Source organism: Cornus florida, unplaced genomic scaffold (assembly GCF_030987335.1).
Source record: "Cornus florida cultivar Cherokee Brave unplaced genomic scaffold, ASM3098733v1 CherokeeBrave_3.0.0_Hap2_Chr01, whole genome shotgun sequence".
Lineage (NCBI taxonomy): Eukaryota > Viridiplantae > Streptophyta > Magnoliopsida > Cornales > Cornaceae > Cornus > Cornus florida.
Genome location: NW_026775571.1, coordinates 118,409,775 through 118,425,986, shown reverse-complemented (window position 1 = coordinate 118,425,986; position 16,212 = coordinate 118,409,775). Strand labels below are relative to the sequence as shown.

Here is a 16,212-nt window from a genome sequence, read left to right as displayed (position 1 = left end):
ATTTTAATAAGACTTTTCATACGATGGTGTATCTTTTCATTGATTCCCCAGAAACACCTTTTAAAGTTGCTATAAATTGAGATTGTATCTTTTTTTTTTGGGTAAGTAAATTAAGATTATATCTTCTATGTATATGTAAACTGGTTTGATCTGAGCAAGGAAATAAATAGCAGATATGGTGAGTTTTGTATTTAAAAACAGCAACCATACGACGAGAGAACTAGTTTCCTTGATGGTTTGCTCTGCTTTCCTATTATCATTATTGTGTGTAGCTGTTATATAAAAATGGAAATAGATGTGCTCTATCTCTCTCTCTATATAACAAAGCTTTTCTCACAAACAAAGGAAGAGAATTTTAGAATAGAGTTTTTGAAGTTTGAAAGAGGATGCCAGCATTTTGGTTTAAATTGAAGAGATCACTGCAATGCAGACCAAAGCCATCAGATGTTCATGATCCAAGGGGCAATGTCAATCAGTTGACAAGAGAACAATATGTTTATTATCCAAAGGGCAATTGCAATGGCAATCAGTTGACAAGAGAACCACCAGATGTTCATTATCCAAAGGGCAATGGCAATGGCAATCAGTTGACAAGAGAACCACCAGATGTTCATTATCCAAAGGGCAATGGCAATGGCAATGGCAATCAGTTGACAAGAGAACCAAGCAGGTCTGGGTGTTCGATGACCATTTCGGATCTCAAGGATGTCATCCATGGAGGAAGTAAGAGGCACAGTATGGAAAAACAACCAAGTTGTAGTCCAAGGTCTATTAGGAGCTGTGAGTTTTTAAACCCAATAACCCATGAAGTAGTCCTCAGTGATTCAACTTTTGAAATTGAACTTGAGAGTACTACTGGGAATAAGGGTACCAGTGGTGGTTCAACCATTGGGGGTACCTTTAAGCCTGGGACACCTGGCCGTAGGCGGCGCCCTATAGCGCCCCATAAAAAACCCAGAGGGACATCCGTCTCTCTGATAAAGGCACCAAACAGGAGGGGAGGCTCTGGATATGGGAATACCACCCCTGAAAACCCTGAGGCACTTTTTGGGACAGATTATCGTAGTTACTCAATTTTCACTTGCCATGAATGTGGTCAAGAATTTGCAACAATGGAAGCTGTTGAAGCACATCGTCTCTCCACACATGCTGGTAAAAGAAACCCTTTACTGAAATCTCCCCTCTTCCCCCCCTAAATTCATATATGTGTTGTTGAAGGTTGTATATCATTAGTTTTAGTGTATTTTCTTCCATTGCTATTATTTACATACATTGTGACCATTATATTAATCTTGAATGAAATTTATGTCAAATGTAGTTCCCAAATTTGGAATCATTGTCATTTGATTTGACAGTCTCCTTTTTATTCTCCTTATAATTATAATTATCAATTTTAACAAAATTGAGTATATATAGAGTCTGAGGAGCCTATTATATATTCCTTTGACATATATATCTTTATTGGATTTTATTTTTGTTGGTTCTATTATTCAAATTTCCCTTTTTTAGCCTTTAAACCATTCAGATGGATTCAAATGCTGAATTCGTTCTGCTTTTTAAGAGATGTCAAAGTGTCCTTTCTTTTGATGCAGTCACTGAAATTGTTGAAGGAGATCCATCTCGGAGGATTGTAGAGATGATTTTTCGAAAGGGTTGGCCAGAATCTGACAACAATTATGGGCATATAGACAAGATTTTAAAGGTCCACAACATGCAAGAAACAGTAGATCAGTTTGAAGAACATAGAGAAATGGTGAAGATGAAAGCAAGCAAGCAGTCGAAGAAAAATCAGCGTTGCCTGGCCGATGGGAATGAGCTCTTAAGGTTCTACGGCACATATGTTGAATGCTCCTTTGAATCAAATGGCTCGTATAGCCTATGTGCATCACATGAATGTTGTTTATGTCGAATTTTAAGACATGGTTTCTCCATAAAAAAGGAAGTACTCACAGGTGTTTTCACTACTTCCACAAGTATAAGAGCACTGGAATCTATCAGACTATATGATGATAGTCGTCCATCTTTAAGGAGTGCTTTGATAATATGCAGAGTAATTGCTGGTAGAGTCCATGGACATATGGAGAATTTTCAAGAATTAGCTGGGTATACAGGGTTCGATTCTATTGCTGGAAAAGTAGGCCTCGAACCAAATGTTGAAGAACTCTATTCATTGAACCCGAGAGCTCTCCTTCCTCGCTTTGTGGTGCTTTGGAAACCCTGAAAAGGAGTGTGAGTTGTTAGATTAACTGAAGTAGGTTTTTGCACTTCAGGGAAGAATTTATTATTCTAAATTTCCACTAAAATTTTATAGATTTTCTTGTGAATTTATTTATTTACTTCTGAATTTAGTTTGAGGCAGGGAGTCATTGTCTGAGATGTAATTGTTGCATCTATTGCAGTTCATGGCTGCTGTAAAGAAATTACAAATGTTTATTGTGTTACATTGTTACAGACTCTGTACAAACTTACAATTTGGAAATCCCATATCATATTATTGCATTGTTTCAAGCTAAATACCCTATTTCATATAGAATGTCAATTATTTTATATAATATGACACAGGTTGGATTATATTATACTGACTCTGACGGAAAAATATTTGTTGTCATTTGCATTATCTAGCTGAAATAATCGATATTCATCCTATCCACAGACTATGTGGAGGGTTCTTTTATTTTCATCCATTCCTGTCCTTAAATTTATTCTCTGCTGCAAAAGTAGTTTCATTAATTTCCTAACCCAAGGTTTAAAGCCACTTACAATCCAAACCAAACGAACCCTTAATCAACACATATTATTTAAATTTTTAATTCCAGATGCAATTTAAGATGACGTCCTAGAATGATACTTGACATTCGAGTATCATGTGTTGTGAATGTTGCGACACTTTGGTGTACAGGAAACAATAAGTATTTTAGACCTTAATTGAAGTGAATATTTTGGACCTTAATTTTTTTTTTTTAGCAAACATTTTGGACCTTAATTGAAGTGCTTGTTGAGTCCTGTAACGCCTAGATTCTAATTTTGTTTCACCGGGACACCGTGCCCTTAAATTGAATATATATATATATATATATATATATATATATCAATCAACTACTCTGTAAACATGTTCATTTCATGATTCTCACCTAAATGCAAAAATGGCACGTGAGGAATCACATTACTAAGTTGGCCAACTACCCCTCTTACGTGCAAATCCACCAAACACTTCCTTGCTTTAGAAACCTTAAATAGCAATTGCCTTCGTGTCCCAATAATTACGCATGTACACAAGTTAATCATATTAACTTTATATTTGTTTGGATTTAGATAATAAGTGGAAAATTATATAGTAGTAAAGTAAACATTTTAAAGGCAAGGAAGAAATGGATTGTCAAAAGTCAACTGCAAATTTCAAAATTCCAAGAATACGATATTTGGTCTGAAGAGACTGGCGAAAATTATTCTTCGAGATCTGACTTTTTTTCACAATTCAGTATTTTTAGCAACTGGCTTTCAAAAATGGACAGTCAAATAAATTCCTGAATGGTTTTCTACTATATTATTTCCAAAAACGAGAAGGTAATACTAATAAGAGTTGTTAGGTGTATATTGACTTCACGTGCTCACCTTCTTCCTTCCAATTCAATTAGATGAAAACGTAACAGCTATTTTATGTTGTTTGCTCTATTGTTCGTATGCCCTTAAATATCTTTCATAGTGTTTGGATTGTGAAATTTGTATATATAGATCTAGTAGTATCTTTCTTTTTCATCATCAGACTTTTACTACCATCCGTCTTAGAGAGAGCTAAAAATTCGCATTAATGGCGACCCAACCACTGATACTGAAGACGGCATGTGTTGTTGGAGGCTCTGGTTTCGTGGCTTCGTTGCTTGTCAAACTATTGCTTGAGAAAGGCTATGCCGTCAATACAACTGTTAGAAACCCTGGTTAGCTACTCTCTCCTTAATTCACTTTTCACTCCAACTCCCTTTATTTTCTTTTCTTGTTTATTTCTTGCTGGTGTTCCACTATGTTTATACATATTTTCATATAATTAATGCAGATGATCAGAAAAAGGTCTCACACCTCCTATCACTAGAGAGTTTGGGCAACTTAAAGATCTTCAGAGCAGACCTAACTGATGAAGCAAGCTTTGGTGCTCCTATAGCAGGTTGTGATCTTGTCTTCCATGTCGCAACCCCAGTCAACTTCGCTTCTGAAGATCCAGAGGTAATTAAGTAATTACAGATTCACAAAACCAATATCACAATTAAATTGACTATGATTGCACATTTTGGAACGCAGAATGACATGATAAAGCCAGCAATCCAAGGAGTAGTCAACGTTTTAAAAGCCTGTGCGAAATCAGGAACCGTGAAACGTGTTGTTTTAACATCATCAGCAGCTGCTGTAAGCATCAATGAGCTGAATGGAACTGGCCTGGTCATGCATGAGGAGAACTGGACTGACATTGACTTCCTGACTTCAGTGAAGCCACCTACTTGGGTAATTAGAATCCAAAATTTTCACATTCTCCTGATTTTTTAACTTAGTACATCCATGATACAAATTAACAAGATAAAAGGGCTAGTCCAGTGCTGAGAAACAAAATAACAAGATGATTTAGTAAAATTATATGCATTTGCAGGGGTACCCTGCCTCCAAGACACTAGCTGAGAAAGCAGCTTGGAAGTTCGCCAAAGAAAACAACATTGATCTCATCACGGTCATTCCTACTCTCATGGCCGGTCCTTCACTTACTCCAGACGTCCCTAGTAGTATCGGTCTTGGCATGTCCTTAATCACAGGTGTAAAATCAGAACCAGAAATACATAGGTAGTTTAATCAACTAAATACAAGAGCATAATGCAGAGGATGTCTGAAATGAATTTCAATTGGTTTTGTAGGGAATGAGTTCCTCATCAACGGGCTGAAAGGTATGCAGATGCTGTCGGGTTCAATCTCCATTTCACATGTTGAGGATGTCTGCCGTGCCCACATATTTGTGGCGGAGAAAGAATCAGCTTCTGGCCGCTACATTTGTTGTGCTGTTAATACAAGTGTTCCTGAGCTTGCAAAGTTCCTAAATAAAAGATACCCTCAATACAAAGTCCCTACTGAGTAAGCCCACTTCATAACTAGTGTCTATGAATTGTGGTGTAAATGAAACAAGTTTAACATATTCTTCGTCTTCTTTATCAATTGCAGTTTTGGAGATTTCCCCTCTAAAGCCAAGTTGATCATCTCATCAGAAAAACTTATCAACGAGGGATTCAGTTTTAAGTACGGGATTGAAGACATTTATGACCAATCCGTGGCCTACTTCAAAGCTAAGGAGCTATTGCAGAATTGAAGACCTTAACAGATGTAATTGCTGCTAAACAGTGCTTAAGCTTTCACCTACAAATGCTTGCACGTCAATATAATAAAATATGTGCTATTATCCAAATAAAATAGTTCTTTGTTCATTGCATATCAACGACTACAATATATATATATGTGTGCGCGCGCGTGTCGCGTTATTGAAGGCGCAGGTCCGTGTACATGTGGCTTATACACTGAAAGCAAATGGGAAAACAAATCTCCACAATTTCATCTCCACATAGAAAGAACAACATAATCAATATAACTGATTTTAATTATGAAAAAAAAGAGTATATTTCAGTGATCCCAAAATAAAGGAAACTCAATATCAATTATTTCAAAATTGAAGATCTTTTCAAAATCAAAGATAAAAATAAGTAATCAGTAACTCATTTTTCTTTGCCTTCAATTCAGGACAAATCCTAGTTCTAAATTTAAAACACTATTTAAGCTCCTCTTTTTTCTTTTTATGTGAAACAATTTTTTTCTTTCTTTCTTTCATATTTAACTAATTGTTCAATAGTTCAAAAGTGAATTTCCCTTTAATTGTGCAGTTTTGTGGGAGTTGTTTGTCAGGATAAAAAAAATAAAAAAACAAAAAATTGAAAATTGATTTTGGAATAATTATAAGAGTTTTGTTTGTGTGTTTTTTTTTTTTTTTTTTTTTTTTTTGGGGCAAATCAACTTATATATAAAAAAATAAAAAAATAAAAAAAGTACAGTACAAAAAGGGTTAAGGCAAGAGGGCAAAGAAGGCCCAATGCAAGATACCCAGGCCACCCAAGCAAAAGGACCGTTGAGCCAACCTTCATTCATACAGTGACAAGGTGATGATGGTTCTCCCTAAACACAAAGCTAGGTGGTCTCAGGTCGCACAATACAGTATGTTTGAAGAAATAAAACAAACTATAGGACTATTTTTAGATTTAAAGTTGAATGGGCTTTTGAGGTTTTGGACCATGGAAATTTCTCGTAAATGCAGAAATTAATGAGAATCATATTCATCAATTTTCTCATGTAAGTAGTCACTTGAATAACCAACAAAGATCAAATAATATAATCTATAATCTCTCCATCTTCAAAGAGGAGGGGCAAGAACGGAGGCATTCACAAGTAAGTGGAGGCAATTGTTCCAACTGATTTTTTTTTTGTTAATATACCAGGGACAGAGCTTGTGTATGCCTGGGGGCACGTGCCCCTCCTGGCCTGGCATTCACATATACTTAATTTATATATTTTTACATGTATTACATGTATATATGAAAAAATCCAGATAATGCCCCTCCTTAAATTTTTATTTTTTAAAATTATCTCTTAAATTTTGTATTTCTTTCACTTTTTTACTCTTTAAATTCGTTTAATTTCTTTTAAAAAAGTCAAAATTTCCTTTTTGAATCAAACTCCAATTTTTTTTTTTTTTTTTTTTTCCTTTCTAAATTTTTTTGTTAACTATTTATCTTTCTTAAATTACTGCATATTATTTTGACTAATTTTTCTTCTTTGTTTCTTGATTTATAGAATCTATATTTATTGTCGTGATTATTGAATTTTTTTTTTACAATGTGCCCCCTAAATTTAATTTATGGCTCCGCCCCTATATATACCTATAAAATTAAACTACTGCTCCCTTTGAAATTATTAAAAAAATTACACTATAGCCCCCCCTTACACCATGTTTTGGCTCTGTTCCTCAAGGAGGGGGAATCCGCACCGATGTGGGTAACAAAAAGCGTGTGTGAGTAAGAGGATGTTTTTTGCCATAAAAAAAAAAAAAAAAAAAACAACCCGCATATGCAATCTTAAAAATCAATTTGATGAGTTGTTCTTGCCGCGCCAAACATATCTCTTTTTAACTATGCATTAAAATTAAGCATAAATAAAAAAGAGTTAAAAGTTGAATTTTAGATGTTAAAGTTGTAAGTGAAAATTAAAATTGATAATTTCTTTTATACTTGTTTGAAGTGTTTTCTATTACGGTGATTTTTTTTTTTCACTTTAACTGATATCTAAATTAATAATCAAATAAGCATAAAATTTTATTCATGACAATATAATCACACTTTTACGTTGTTTTATGTAAACAATATGATTTTATAGAGATTTCAAAGTACTATGAAATTAAAACTCAAAAAACTCAAAAGCTTAAGCTCATAGATTACCGGTGTTGACAACACCTATGTTAATAGGACGACAATGAAGCGAGGACCCCAAACCTATATTCGTTTAACAGAGTTGTCATATTTTTTGTCCACAACTGTTTATTAAGCAGAGCATGAGTTTAAAAAATAGAGAATATTTTTTAAACTTGTATTACAAATTTAAAGAGGTAACAATTATTTTTCTCTTGTAACATCGCAATAATATATATAGGTTCTAAAATAATAATAATACAAAAGTATATCTAGCTATTGAAATATTGGATTAACCTATGTTTTGTTTTATATAAACTTAATATTTTTTAATAAAAAATAAATTATAAAAATAGAATTGTAATTCATCGGTATAAATGATGTAAGATATGATTGAAGGGCTATTCTTTCATGCCAGCCTAAAACAATGAATTTTCAATCTTAACCCCTTTTCATTCAAAACTACTACTTAATCACTCCCATAAGCATTCTAAATGGGTCATGGTGGGACGGACCGGGTACCCGATGAGACGGGTATTTCACCATCCTGAAAAAGGTCTCGTCCTTGCAAACAATTATGCTCCGTATTTCTATACGCCGTCGTTTCTCTCCATTAATAATTTATTGACTAATTGGCTTCGTTCCATTTTTTCTTTTCTTTTTTTAAATTATTAATAATTTCAGTTCGTACCGTTCGTCATTTATCAATTTTCTTTGTCTAGCCTTTGAAGCAACGACCGATTGAAATTTCAAAGAAACGACCTTCCATAATCTTTAAATAACCCTTGCTGTTTCTATAATTTGTATTCAATTTTGCTTTTTCTGGTGGAGATAGCAAGGATGTTAGAGAAGATCGGATTGCCGCCAAAGCCTGCCCTGAGAGGGAACAATTGGGTGGTTGACGCCTCACATTGTCAAGGATGTTCCTCGCAGTTCACATTCATCAATCGCAAGGTATCTCTATTTCTCTCTCTGATCTGTTTACTTACGACTATACGATTACTTTCTACTTCTCTTTACAATCCATTTCTCAGAATTTGTTATTTTGGATTTTATTTCAGAATTGATGATTATGACCAGGTTCAAATTGATGAATCATCTCTCTTACTTGCGTACTATTTATTTATGTCCCGTTTATTCAAGACCCATTTTTCTAAATTGGTTCTTTTGTGGTTTATTGTTCTAATAGACTACCATGTTTAGGTTTAAATTTGTTGAATTGGGTTTGTTAAATATTATACTCGGGCTATATGGATCTCACTGATTACTTACTGGAGACTATGATATCTTCTCGTTAGATAATACACAATGATGTTTTGTGGACATCTATTGATGTTTGAGAAAATTCAGTGATTAGCAGGGTTGTAACTTGTTAGGCAATCATACTTATATATATATATTTTAAAGGAGTTTTGGGTCTCAATCCAATTTAAAGAACTTGCTAATAAGTTTCTATAAGTACCCATATGATATAAGTGTCTTGTATTGTTGTGTTCTAAAGAGGAAATAAAAGAAAACCAGATTTATGATAATTTGTTTTTAAATATGAACCCTTATATTTCATGCCAAGCTGAAATACATTTTGTTTTGGCACTGAAATTTATAATCACTAGTTATTTGCTTTAACCTTAATTAATTATTGATGTTTTCTTATTTTCAGCACCACTGCCGTAGGTGTGGGGGCTTGTTTTGCAATAGTTGTACCCAGCAAAGAATCTTATTACGTGGACAAGGTGATTCACCAGTACGAATTTGTGAACCCTGTAAAAAACTTGAAGAGGCAGCACGTTTTGAATTGCGACATGGAAACAAGAATAGATCGGGCAGAGGTAATTTTTTAGATACAATTGTTGTTTGAGGTTGTAAGTTTAGTTTGCCAATGCAGTTTACCATTTCTCCGTATCTTTTTCCATATTTTTTTCCCCCTCTCTGGCACATCTACATGGTTTTCCTCATTTCAGAAGCAAATGGTTACTAAAGTTTTTCTCTGCATTTCTAGCATGTAGTTCAACTGGTTCCTTTTATCTTTACATTGTGGCTGCTATCTTATCTTTATGACGTGGAATGCATGATGTGCAACAAGACTAGGAAATTGAGAATAATGCTACCTGTAGAAGAGGGGTTTGTTATAGAGGGTTCCACGTCACTCTGGAATGGCCACAAGGAAGGGGTGAGAATTGAGGAGGAAAGAGAGAGACAGTAAATTTCTGGGAAAAAAAAAGAGAGAGAGAGGAGAGGGTGACCATCTTATACTCTTGGAGTTGGGGTCTTCTCTAGAGAGGGGAAAGGACCCTCTATTTTGTGAGTAGAAGGGGAGTTTATAGGTGAAGTCACACATGAGGTCTATACACATGTGAAAGACAACCAATGAGATGGGGACAGACGTCTAGAGTCGTGTCATTCCTAAATGACATGTGTCCCACTGACCCCCTTTTCACTTCTCTCCTCAAGTATGTAAATAACTGCTAATTAGAAGTGGTTATCCGTGGGTGTAAAGAGGACACCATTCCTCGCCAGCACTTCCCTCTTTGCCCACCAAACCACACCCTCCTTGAAGACCCTAGGTGACGTGTCAAGACATTTTACGGTTAATAATTATGTATGAGGCTAGGGCGTGGCAAGGACCAGAGTCCTTTGTCTACACTAACCATGATTATTTGTGGTGGGTTAATGTTATGAAATTCATGCAACTTTAGCATTTTGAAGAGTGAAGAAAGAGTTGTAGGCTTTATAAATGGAAAGGAATTTGATTCGGCTTGGCTTGTAATTTGATGTTGGAATTTTAGAAAGAAGAAGTCTGTTAGAATTTTTTTGACAAGTAATAGGATTTTGTTGTTAATTGAATGCCAAGTAATAGGGAAAGAGTTAGGTTTCTATTTATGGATTTGGAAGGAACAATTGAAGAAGTTAAAGTCTGGTTGTGATTTGAATGGCAGAATCTCATTGCAGAGTAGAAAGTAAAAGGAGAGCAAGAAGGGGAGAAATTTTGGGAATGTTGGCTACAATTCTTTAGGTTTTTCCTCAAGTATAGGTTGCATCATATTTTATACAATCTTTGAGTTTCTAAGATTCTACTTCTATAAATTGAATGAGCACGTAGATATTTTGGCTGCTAGTCTTTTTGCTACTTGTGCTAGAACTGGGATACCAAAATAGAGAACTTTGACACCTAGTGATGTTTTGACATGTTAAAGGCCGCATGTAAAGACCCAGTAACAAAACTTGACCCAAAATATGATTCATTGACTACTAATACTGCCTGCGCGTTGTTAAATTAAAATTACTTTAAATTTTAATACTTAGATCCTCACCAAGGTCTTACTGTGGCTAAAGAGGTGTTTGTGGTGTGGTTTATATGGGGGTAAAGGGCATCTCGCCAAGATCTTCTTGTGAAGCTTATCTGAGGAGAGGAGGATCTCATAGCAAGGCTTATATGAGGGAAAGAGGTTATTGACTGTGTATGGTGGCAGCGGGCCTTATGTGGGAAGAAGATGTCTTAGAGAGTATGACATACTTTCCTAGAATGTTAAGGGTCTCCTTTATAGATCTTGCGTGAAGCTCCTTTTAGGTACCTCAAATGTCATGCATTCGTGAGAACATTGAACACTTGGATTGTTATATGTTAAAGTAGATAACGTTGAAGATCGCATTTCTTCCACTTTGATCATTTTTCAAGACATCTGGAATGGCCCTGCTGGTTGTTATGAAATTTATACATGCTGAATCATTGTGTGGCATCGGAAGGCCATGTGTTAAGTAAATTTGTGTGTACACTATACCACACAAATTAAGTAAAAATGCATTGAACAGATGCCAATATATGCCTGATATTGAATCGTATTTTTTTAACGTATCCATATGCTTTTAGAATGCCCATTCTTGAATACTGAAATTAATTCTTCTAGCAGAACTCGGTCGTTTGAGGGGATTGATTCGAAAGGAGGTATATCTGTTTGGAGTGTTTTGTCCTAATTCAGAATTTCATATATGAAATGTTCCTGGTACTTATCAAAATATATATATATATATATGAAATGTTCCTGGATTTTTTGCATGTTTTTTTCAATTAAGGTGGTCATTATGTAAAATGAAGTCTTATTGTCTTTAAAAGCATCAGAAGCACAAGCACTAGTTACACTCAATGACAGTTCTACTTTTCATTGCAAAAGGTAGTTTTCCAGCTAATGCTGATAGCCTTATTGGCAGGTTCAAAATTGACATCTAGATCTGATGATGAAGTTTTAAATCAGATTCTGGGTAATGATGGAAAGGGATTGGTTTCATCAGGACGAGGATCTGCCACTGACATGGTTTCCAGTATCCATAGGGCAACAAGCAGTGCATCATGTTCGAATGTTCAAGAAGTTGCCACTCAGGATGAGGGAGGAGAAATTCTTAGAAGTCTCTCTGTCGAGGAGCCTAATAACATGCTGATGGAGATGGGATCTGCTAGTCCTGAAGAATTGCGCCAACAAGCTGTGGACGAAAAAAAGAAATACAAAATTTTGAAAGCAGAAGGAAAATCTGAAGAAGCTCTAAGAGCCTTCAAAAGGGGAAAAGAGCTTGAGCGGCAGGCTGGAGCTTTGGAACTATCGTTAAGAAAAAATCGTAAAAGGGCTTCGTCGTCAATCAACATGATTGAAATCCAGAAAATCAAAGATGACCCTAACAACTCTGGCAGAAAAAATCCACTCCCTCCTCAGAAGAGTAAAGAAAAAGATGACCTTGCTGCAGAACTCAGAGATTTGGGGTGGTCTGATATGGATATGCATAATGCAGACCGAAAAAAGGCAAGCATGAGTTTGGAGGGTGAACTTTCTACTCTGCTCGGAGAAGTCTCTCAAAAACCTAAGACAGAAAAGAGAGCTGGTGGCATTGATAAGGCCCAGATCATTGCTCATAAGAAAAAGGCTCTTGCTTTGAAGCGTGAAGGGAAACTGGCTGCAGCAAAGGAAGAACTGAAGACTGCGAAAGTTCTTGAAAAGCAACTTGAGGAACAGGAATTCTTGGCAGAGTTTGAAGATTCTGATGACGAGCTTTCCTCTTTGATTCGTAGTATGGATGTTGATAAACAAGAAGACTTGTCAATCAGGCATGAACTAGGTACTGGTTTTGATGTTGATGACCTGGTGGGCCTTGGTGATGATCTTGGTATTGATAATAATTTTGAAGTGACTGATGGGGACATGGATGACCCGGAAATGGTCGATGCCTTAAAATCATTAGGTTGGACTGAGGAAGGTACTCATCCTGAAGAAGTTGAGCCCCAGCTTGTCCCTATTGATAAGGAAGCATTGTTAAGTGAAATTCAGTCCTTGAAAAGGGAAGCTGTTAATAAAAAAAGGACAGGTAATATTGCGGAGGCAATGGCATTGTTAAAGAAGGCAAAAGGACTTGAAAAGGACCTTGACAACTACGATTCTCAAGGAACTAATTTTATTGAACATTCAAACAAGGTGGGAGTGAGAAATGTCGACGGAAGAAAAGATATGGACCGTAACCTGCCACCAAAGAGTAGAGGACTGATTCAGAAAGAGCTTTTGGCCCTGAAAAAGAGGGCTCTTGCTTTGAGAAGGGAAGGTCGATTAGAGGAGGCAGATGAAGAGTTGAAGAAAGGGAAGGTTCTTGAGCAGCAGCTTGAAGAGATGGATAATGCTTCAAAGTTTAAAGTAGCACAGGTAAACATGAGTGATAAGCATGCTGATGATTTTTCTACTATTGATCTTGAAGGAGAAGGGGATGTGACAGATCACGACATGCATGATCCAACATTTCTTTCACTTCTTAGTAACTTGGGTTGGAAGGATGAAGAGGATGAACATGTGGCTGTTCCATCTAAAGCTTCTAAGGAAAGTGAAACTCCTCCTTTAAAGATCAGTGATACCTCTGTTACTCAAGCCCCTACTACCATCCAGGTTGGGGCATCTAGAAGAAGTAAAGGTGAAATCCAGAGGGAACTCTTAGGCTTAAAAAGAAAGGCGCTTTCTCTAAGACGCCAAGGGGAGACCGAGGAGGCGGATAAAGTTCTGGAAATGGCAAAAGTATTAGAGGCACAGTTGGCAGAGATTGAAGTGCCAAACAAGGAGGTCCGGGTTGAAATAGATAGAAGAATGGGAAATGAGATAATCAGTTCTCCCCTTAAAACTACAGTTGATGAAAGAGATGTGTCAGAAGAAGATATGCATGATCCAGCACTGCTCTCAGTGATGAAGAATTTGGGGTGGAACGATCAAGTTGAAACTGTAACCATGCAAGCAGAACATTCTAAACCAACTGCTAGTAGTTCTGTACATTCTGATGACCTATCCATGGTCCCATCCTCTCCAGAAGTTCTTGTTGTTCCACCAAAAAGGAGCAATCGGGATATTCAAAAGGAAATTTTGGGGTTGAAAAGAAAGGCTCTTGCCCTTAGACGAAAAGGAGAAACTGAAGAAGCTGAGGAAATTCTGAGAACTGCGACATTATTAGAGGCCCAAATGGAAGAAGTAGAAGCCCCCAAGAAAGAACAACCGTTTGACGGTTCAAATGATAAAGAACCTCAGAGTTTTGGGCCTCAAAGTGTGAAGGATGGTGTGGAAGTAAATAAAGGGACAACACAGGCAGCAGTCGGTCAGAATAGAAAAGATGTTGAGAGGCCCACAAGTTTAGGATGGAATGAAAAGGGTACAAATAATCCTCCTCCAAGGATTTCTGATATTTCAATTCCTGTAATGGCCCGGTTAGAAGATTTAGGTCCTCCAGGTGAAACAAGAAAAGCAGAAGGCACTGGATTCATTCTTCCATCAGGTCAGTCCGCAAGCATAATGGATTTGCTTACCGGTGATGATTGGAGAAATTCTCAATCATCTGAGAAAAATGTTGAAGATTGGGGCAGTCAAGAGAGTGTTGCATATGGAAAACGAGAAGAAACAGTTGATTTGAACGAGAAGCCACATATGGATGAATCAAATTCAGTTCATTTGACTGTTTCTCAGAATGACCAAGCTTCTCTCCGACAAGAAATTCTGGCACAAAAAAGGCGGGCAGTTGCTCTCAAGAGAGAAGGGAAATTGGCGGAAGCTAGGGAGGAACTTCGGCGGGCAAAACTCTTAGAGAAGTCTCTGGAGGATGTCAATAATCCCCAACCTGGTAGTGGTTCTAGTTCTGTATCAATCTCCACTCCCAATGCTGCTTCAAGTGGACAAAAAGAGCATAGTTCATCAAATTTGGCTCCAAGACCCCCTGGTTCTAGTTCGGTATCAAGGTCTACTCTCGATGTTGCTTCCAGTGGACAAAAAGGGCATAGTTCATCAAATTTGGCTCCAAAACCCTTGTCCAGTCGTGATCGTTTCAAGATTCAACAGGAGTCTCTCAGCCATAAGCGGCAGGCACTGAAGCTGCGAAGGGAAGGTCGAACGGAAGAAGCAGATGCTGAGTTTGAATTAGCGAAGGCTCTTGAAACTCAGTTGGAGGAGTTGGCTGGCCATAATTCCACGAAATCTTCTGTTAGTGGAGCAGAACCAGTTGATGATGTTGGTGTTGAAGATCTTCTTGATCCTCAACTTCTGTCTGCTTTGAAAGCAATAGGTTTGGAAGATGCTAGTATTGTATCCCGAGGCCCTGAAAAACCAGAGCCAGCAAAACCCGTTGTGGTTAAGAGTGAAAATTCTATCCAGGAGAGAATTGAACTGGAGGAGAGGATTAAGGCGGAGAAGGTAAAGGCAGTAAACTTGAAACGTTCTGGAAAGCAAGCTGAAGCCTTGGATGCTCTTCGGCGAGCCAAAATGCTTGAAAAGAAGCTGAATTCTTAGTTTTACACACACAGAGAATCATGTCATTTCCTTGCAAAGTTGGAGTGAGGCTACTGTGGAAGAATGGCTTGGGCCATGATGAGTAGAAGTAAAAGATATAAAAATTATTGAAGAATTCAGGCTTCTTGGGGGAGTTGTATACTAATAACATGTAACAACATATTGTTACATTTTTCTTACGAACAATTTCGAAAATGTTAATTTGAAAAAGATTGTTGGAGATGTATGGGTTAGGTTGTGTGAATTGTGATAATTAAAATCAAGAAAGTATGGTTTGTTCGAGCATTTGATTGTTCCTGTTGGTAACGATTGTATTTTTTTTATATTATAGGAATATGCTTTAGTTTGAAAGGTTCTATATTTATTATAGGAAAATAATGATAACACTGAAATTATTCCATAAATATGACCTATATGGATAATCCTTGCCTTGGGGTTTGAAATGGAGCAGAGTTGACTGGAGATTCAATCAAGTCCATTTTAACAGGTTTGGATTTTAATCTCGAATCTGAATTCAAATCTTTATTGAAGTCCCTCTTTATTTATTTATTTTGGAACACTCCCATCTCAACTTGTGCCTAAATCCATAAGAAAATGTAATATCCCTAATTTTAAAAGAATAGTCATGGTATTTTAATAAATTGTTTAATTGTATTTTTAATTATTAATTATTTATTTGCTTATTTATTTGAATTAATTGTGAATTATGTTATTTGAATGAATTGTTTTATTTAATTGTTTAATTAATTGCTTATTTAATTGTATTTTACTTTTTCTTTAATTGACTTAATTATATGCTTATATGGATTATACGCTTATGCGGATTAATGAATTAAATGTTTTAATAATTTTAGGGTTTTATTTTCTTCACGGATGTAGCTGACTTGGTTATGTAATTAGAATTAGGGTTGGTATTTGTATAAGCCTATATATATACCTTT

The 16,212-nt window shown here is 36.3% G+C and overlaps 3 protein-coding genes across 3 annotated transcripts; all 3 read left to right on the top strand.

Annotated features, from left to right (window-relative positions):
* The first annotated feature begins 386 nt into the window (after positions 1 to 386).
* On the top strand, positions 387 to 2,221 carry LOC132281850 (uncharacterized). Its single transcript, XM_059783517.1, has 2 exons — positions 387 to 1,152; positions 1,593 to 2,221. Exons 1-2 carry the CDS (start codon positions 387 to 389, stop codon positions 2,219 to 2,221), a joined length of 1,395 nt encoding a protein of 464 aa, XP_059639500.1.
* A 1,472-nt stretch (positions 2,222 to 3,693) lies between these two features.
* On the top strand, positions 3,694 to 5,461 carry LOC132266812 (anthocyanidin reductase ((2S)-flavan-3-ol-forming)-like). The gene is made up of 6 exons (XM_059767796.1): positions 3,694 to 3,935; positions 4,052 to 4,218; positions 4,294 to 4,494; positions 4,637 to 4,796; positions 4,896 to 5,109; positions 5,197 to 5,461. Exons 1-6 carry the CDS (start codon positions 3,809 to 3,811, stop codon positions 5,339 to 5,341), a joined length of 1,014 nt encoding a protein of 337 aa, XP_059623779.1. The 5' UTR covers positions 3,694 to 3,808; the 3' UTR covers positions 5,342 to 5,461.
* Positions 5,462 to 8,178: 2,717 nt separating this feature from the next.
* Positions 8,179 to 15,556, top strand: LOC132266802 (uncharacterized). Its single transcript, XM_059767784.1, has 3 exons — positions 8,179 to 8,435; positions 9,142 to 9,310; positions 11,688 to 15,556. Exons 1-3 carry the CDS (start codon positions 8,322 to 8,324, stop codon positions 15,269 to 15,271), a joined length of 3,867 nt encoding a protein of 1,288 aa, XP_059623767.1. The 5' UTR covers positions 8,179 to 8,321; the 3' UTR covers positions 15,272 to 15,556.
* The last annotated feature ends 656 nt before the right edge of the window (positions 15,557 to 16,212 follow it).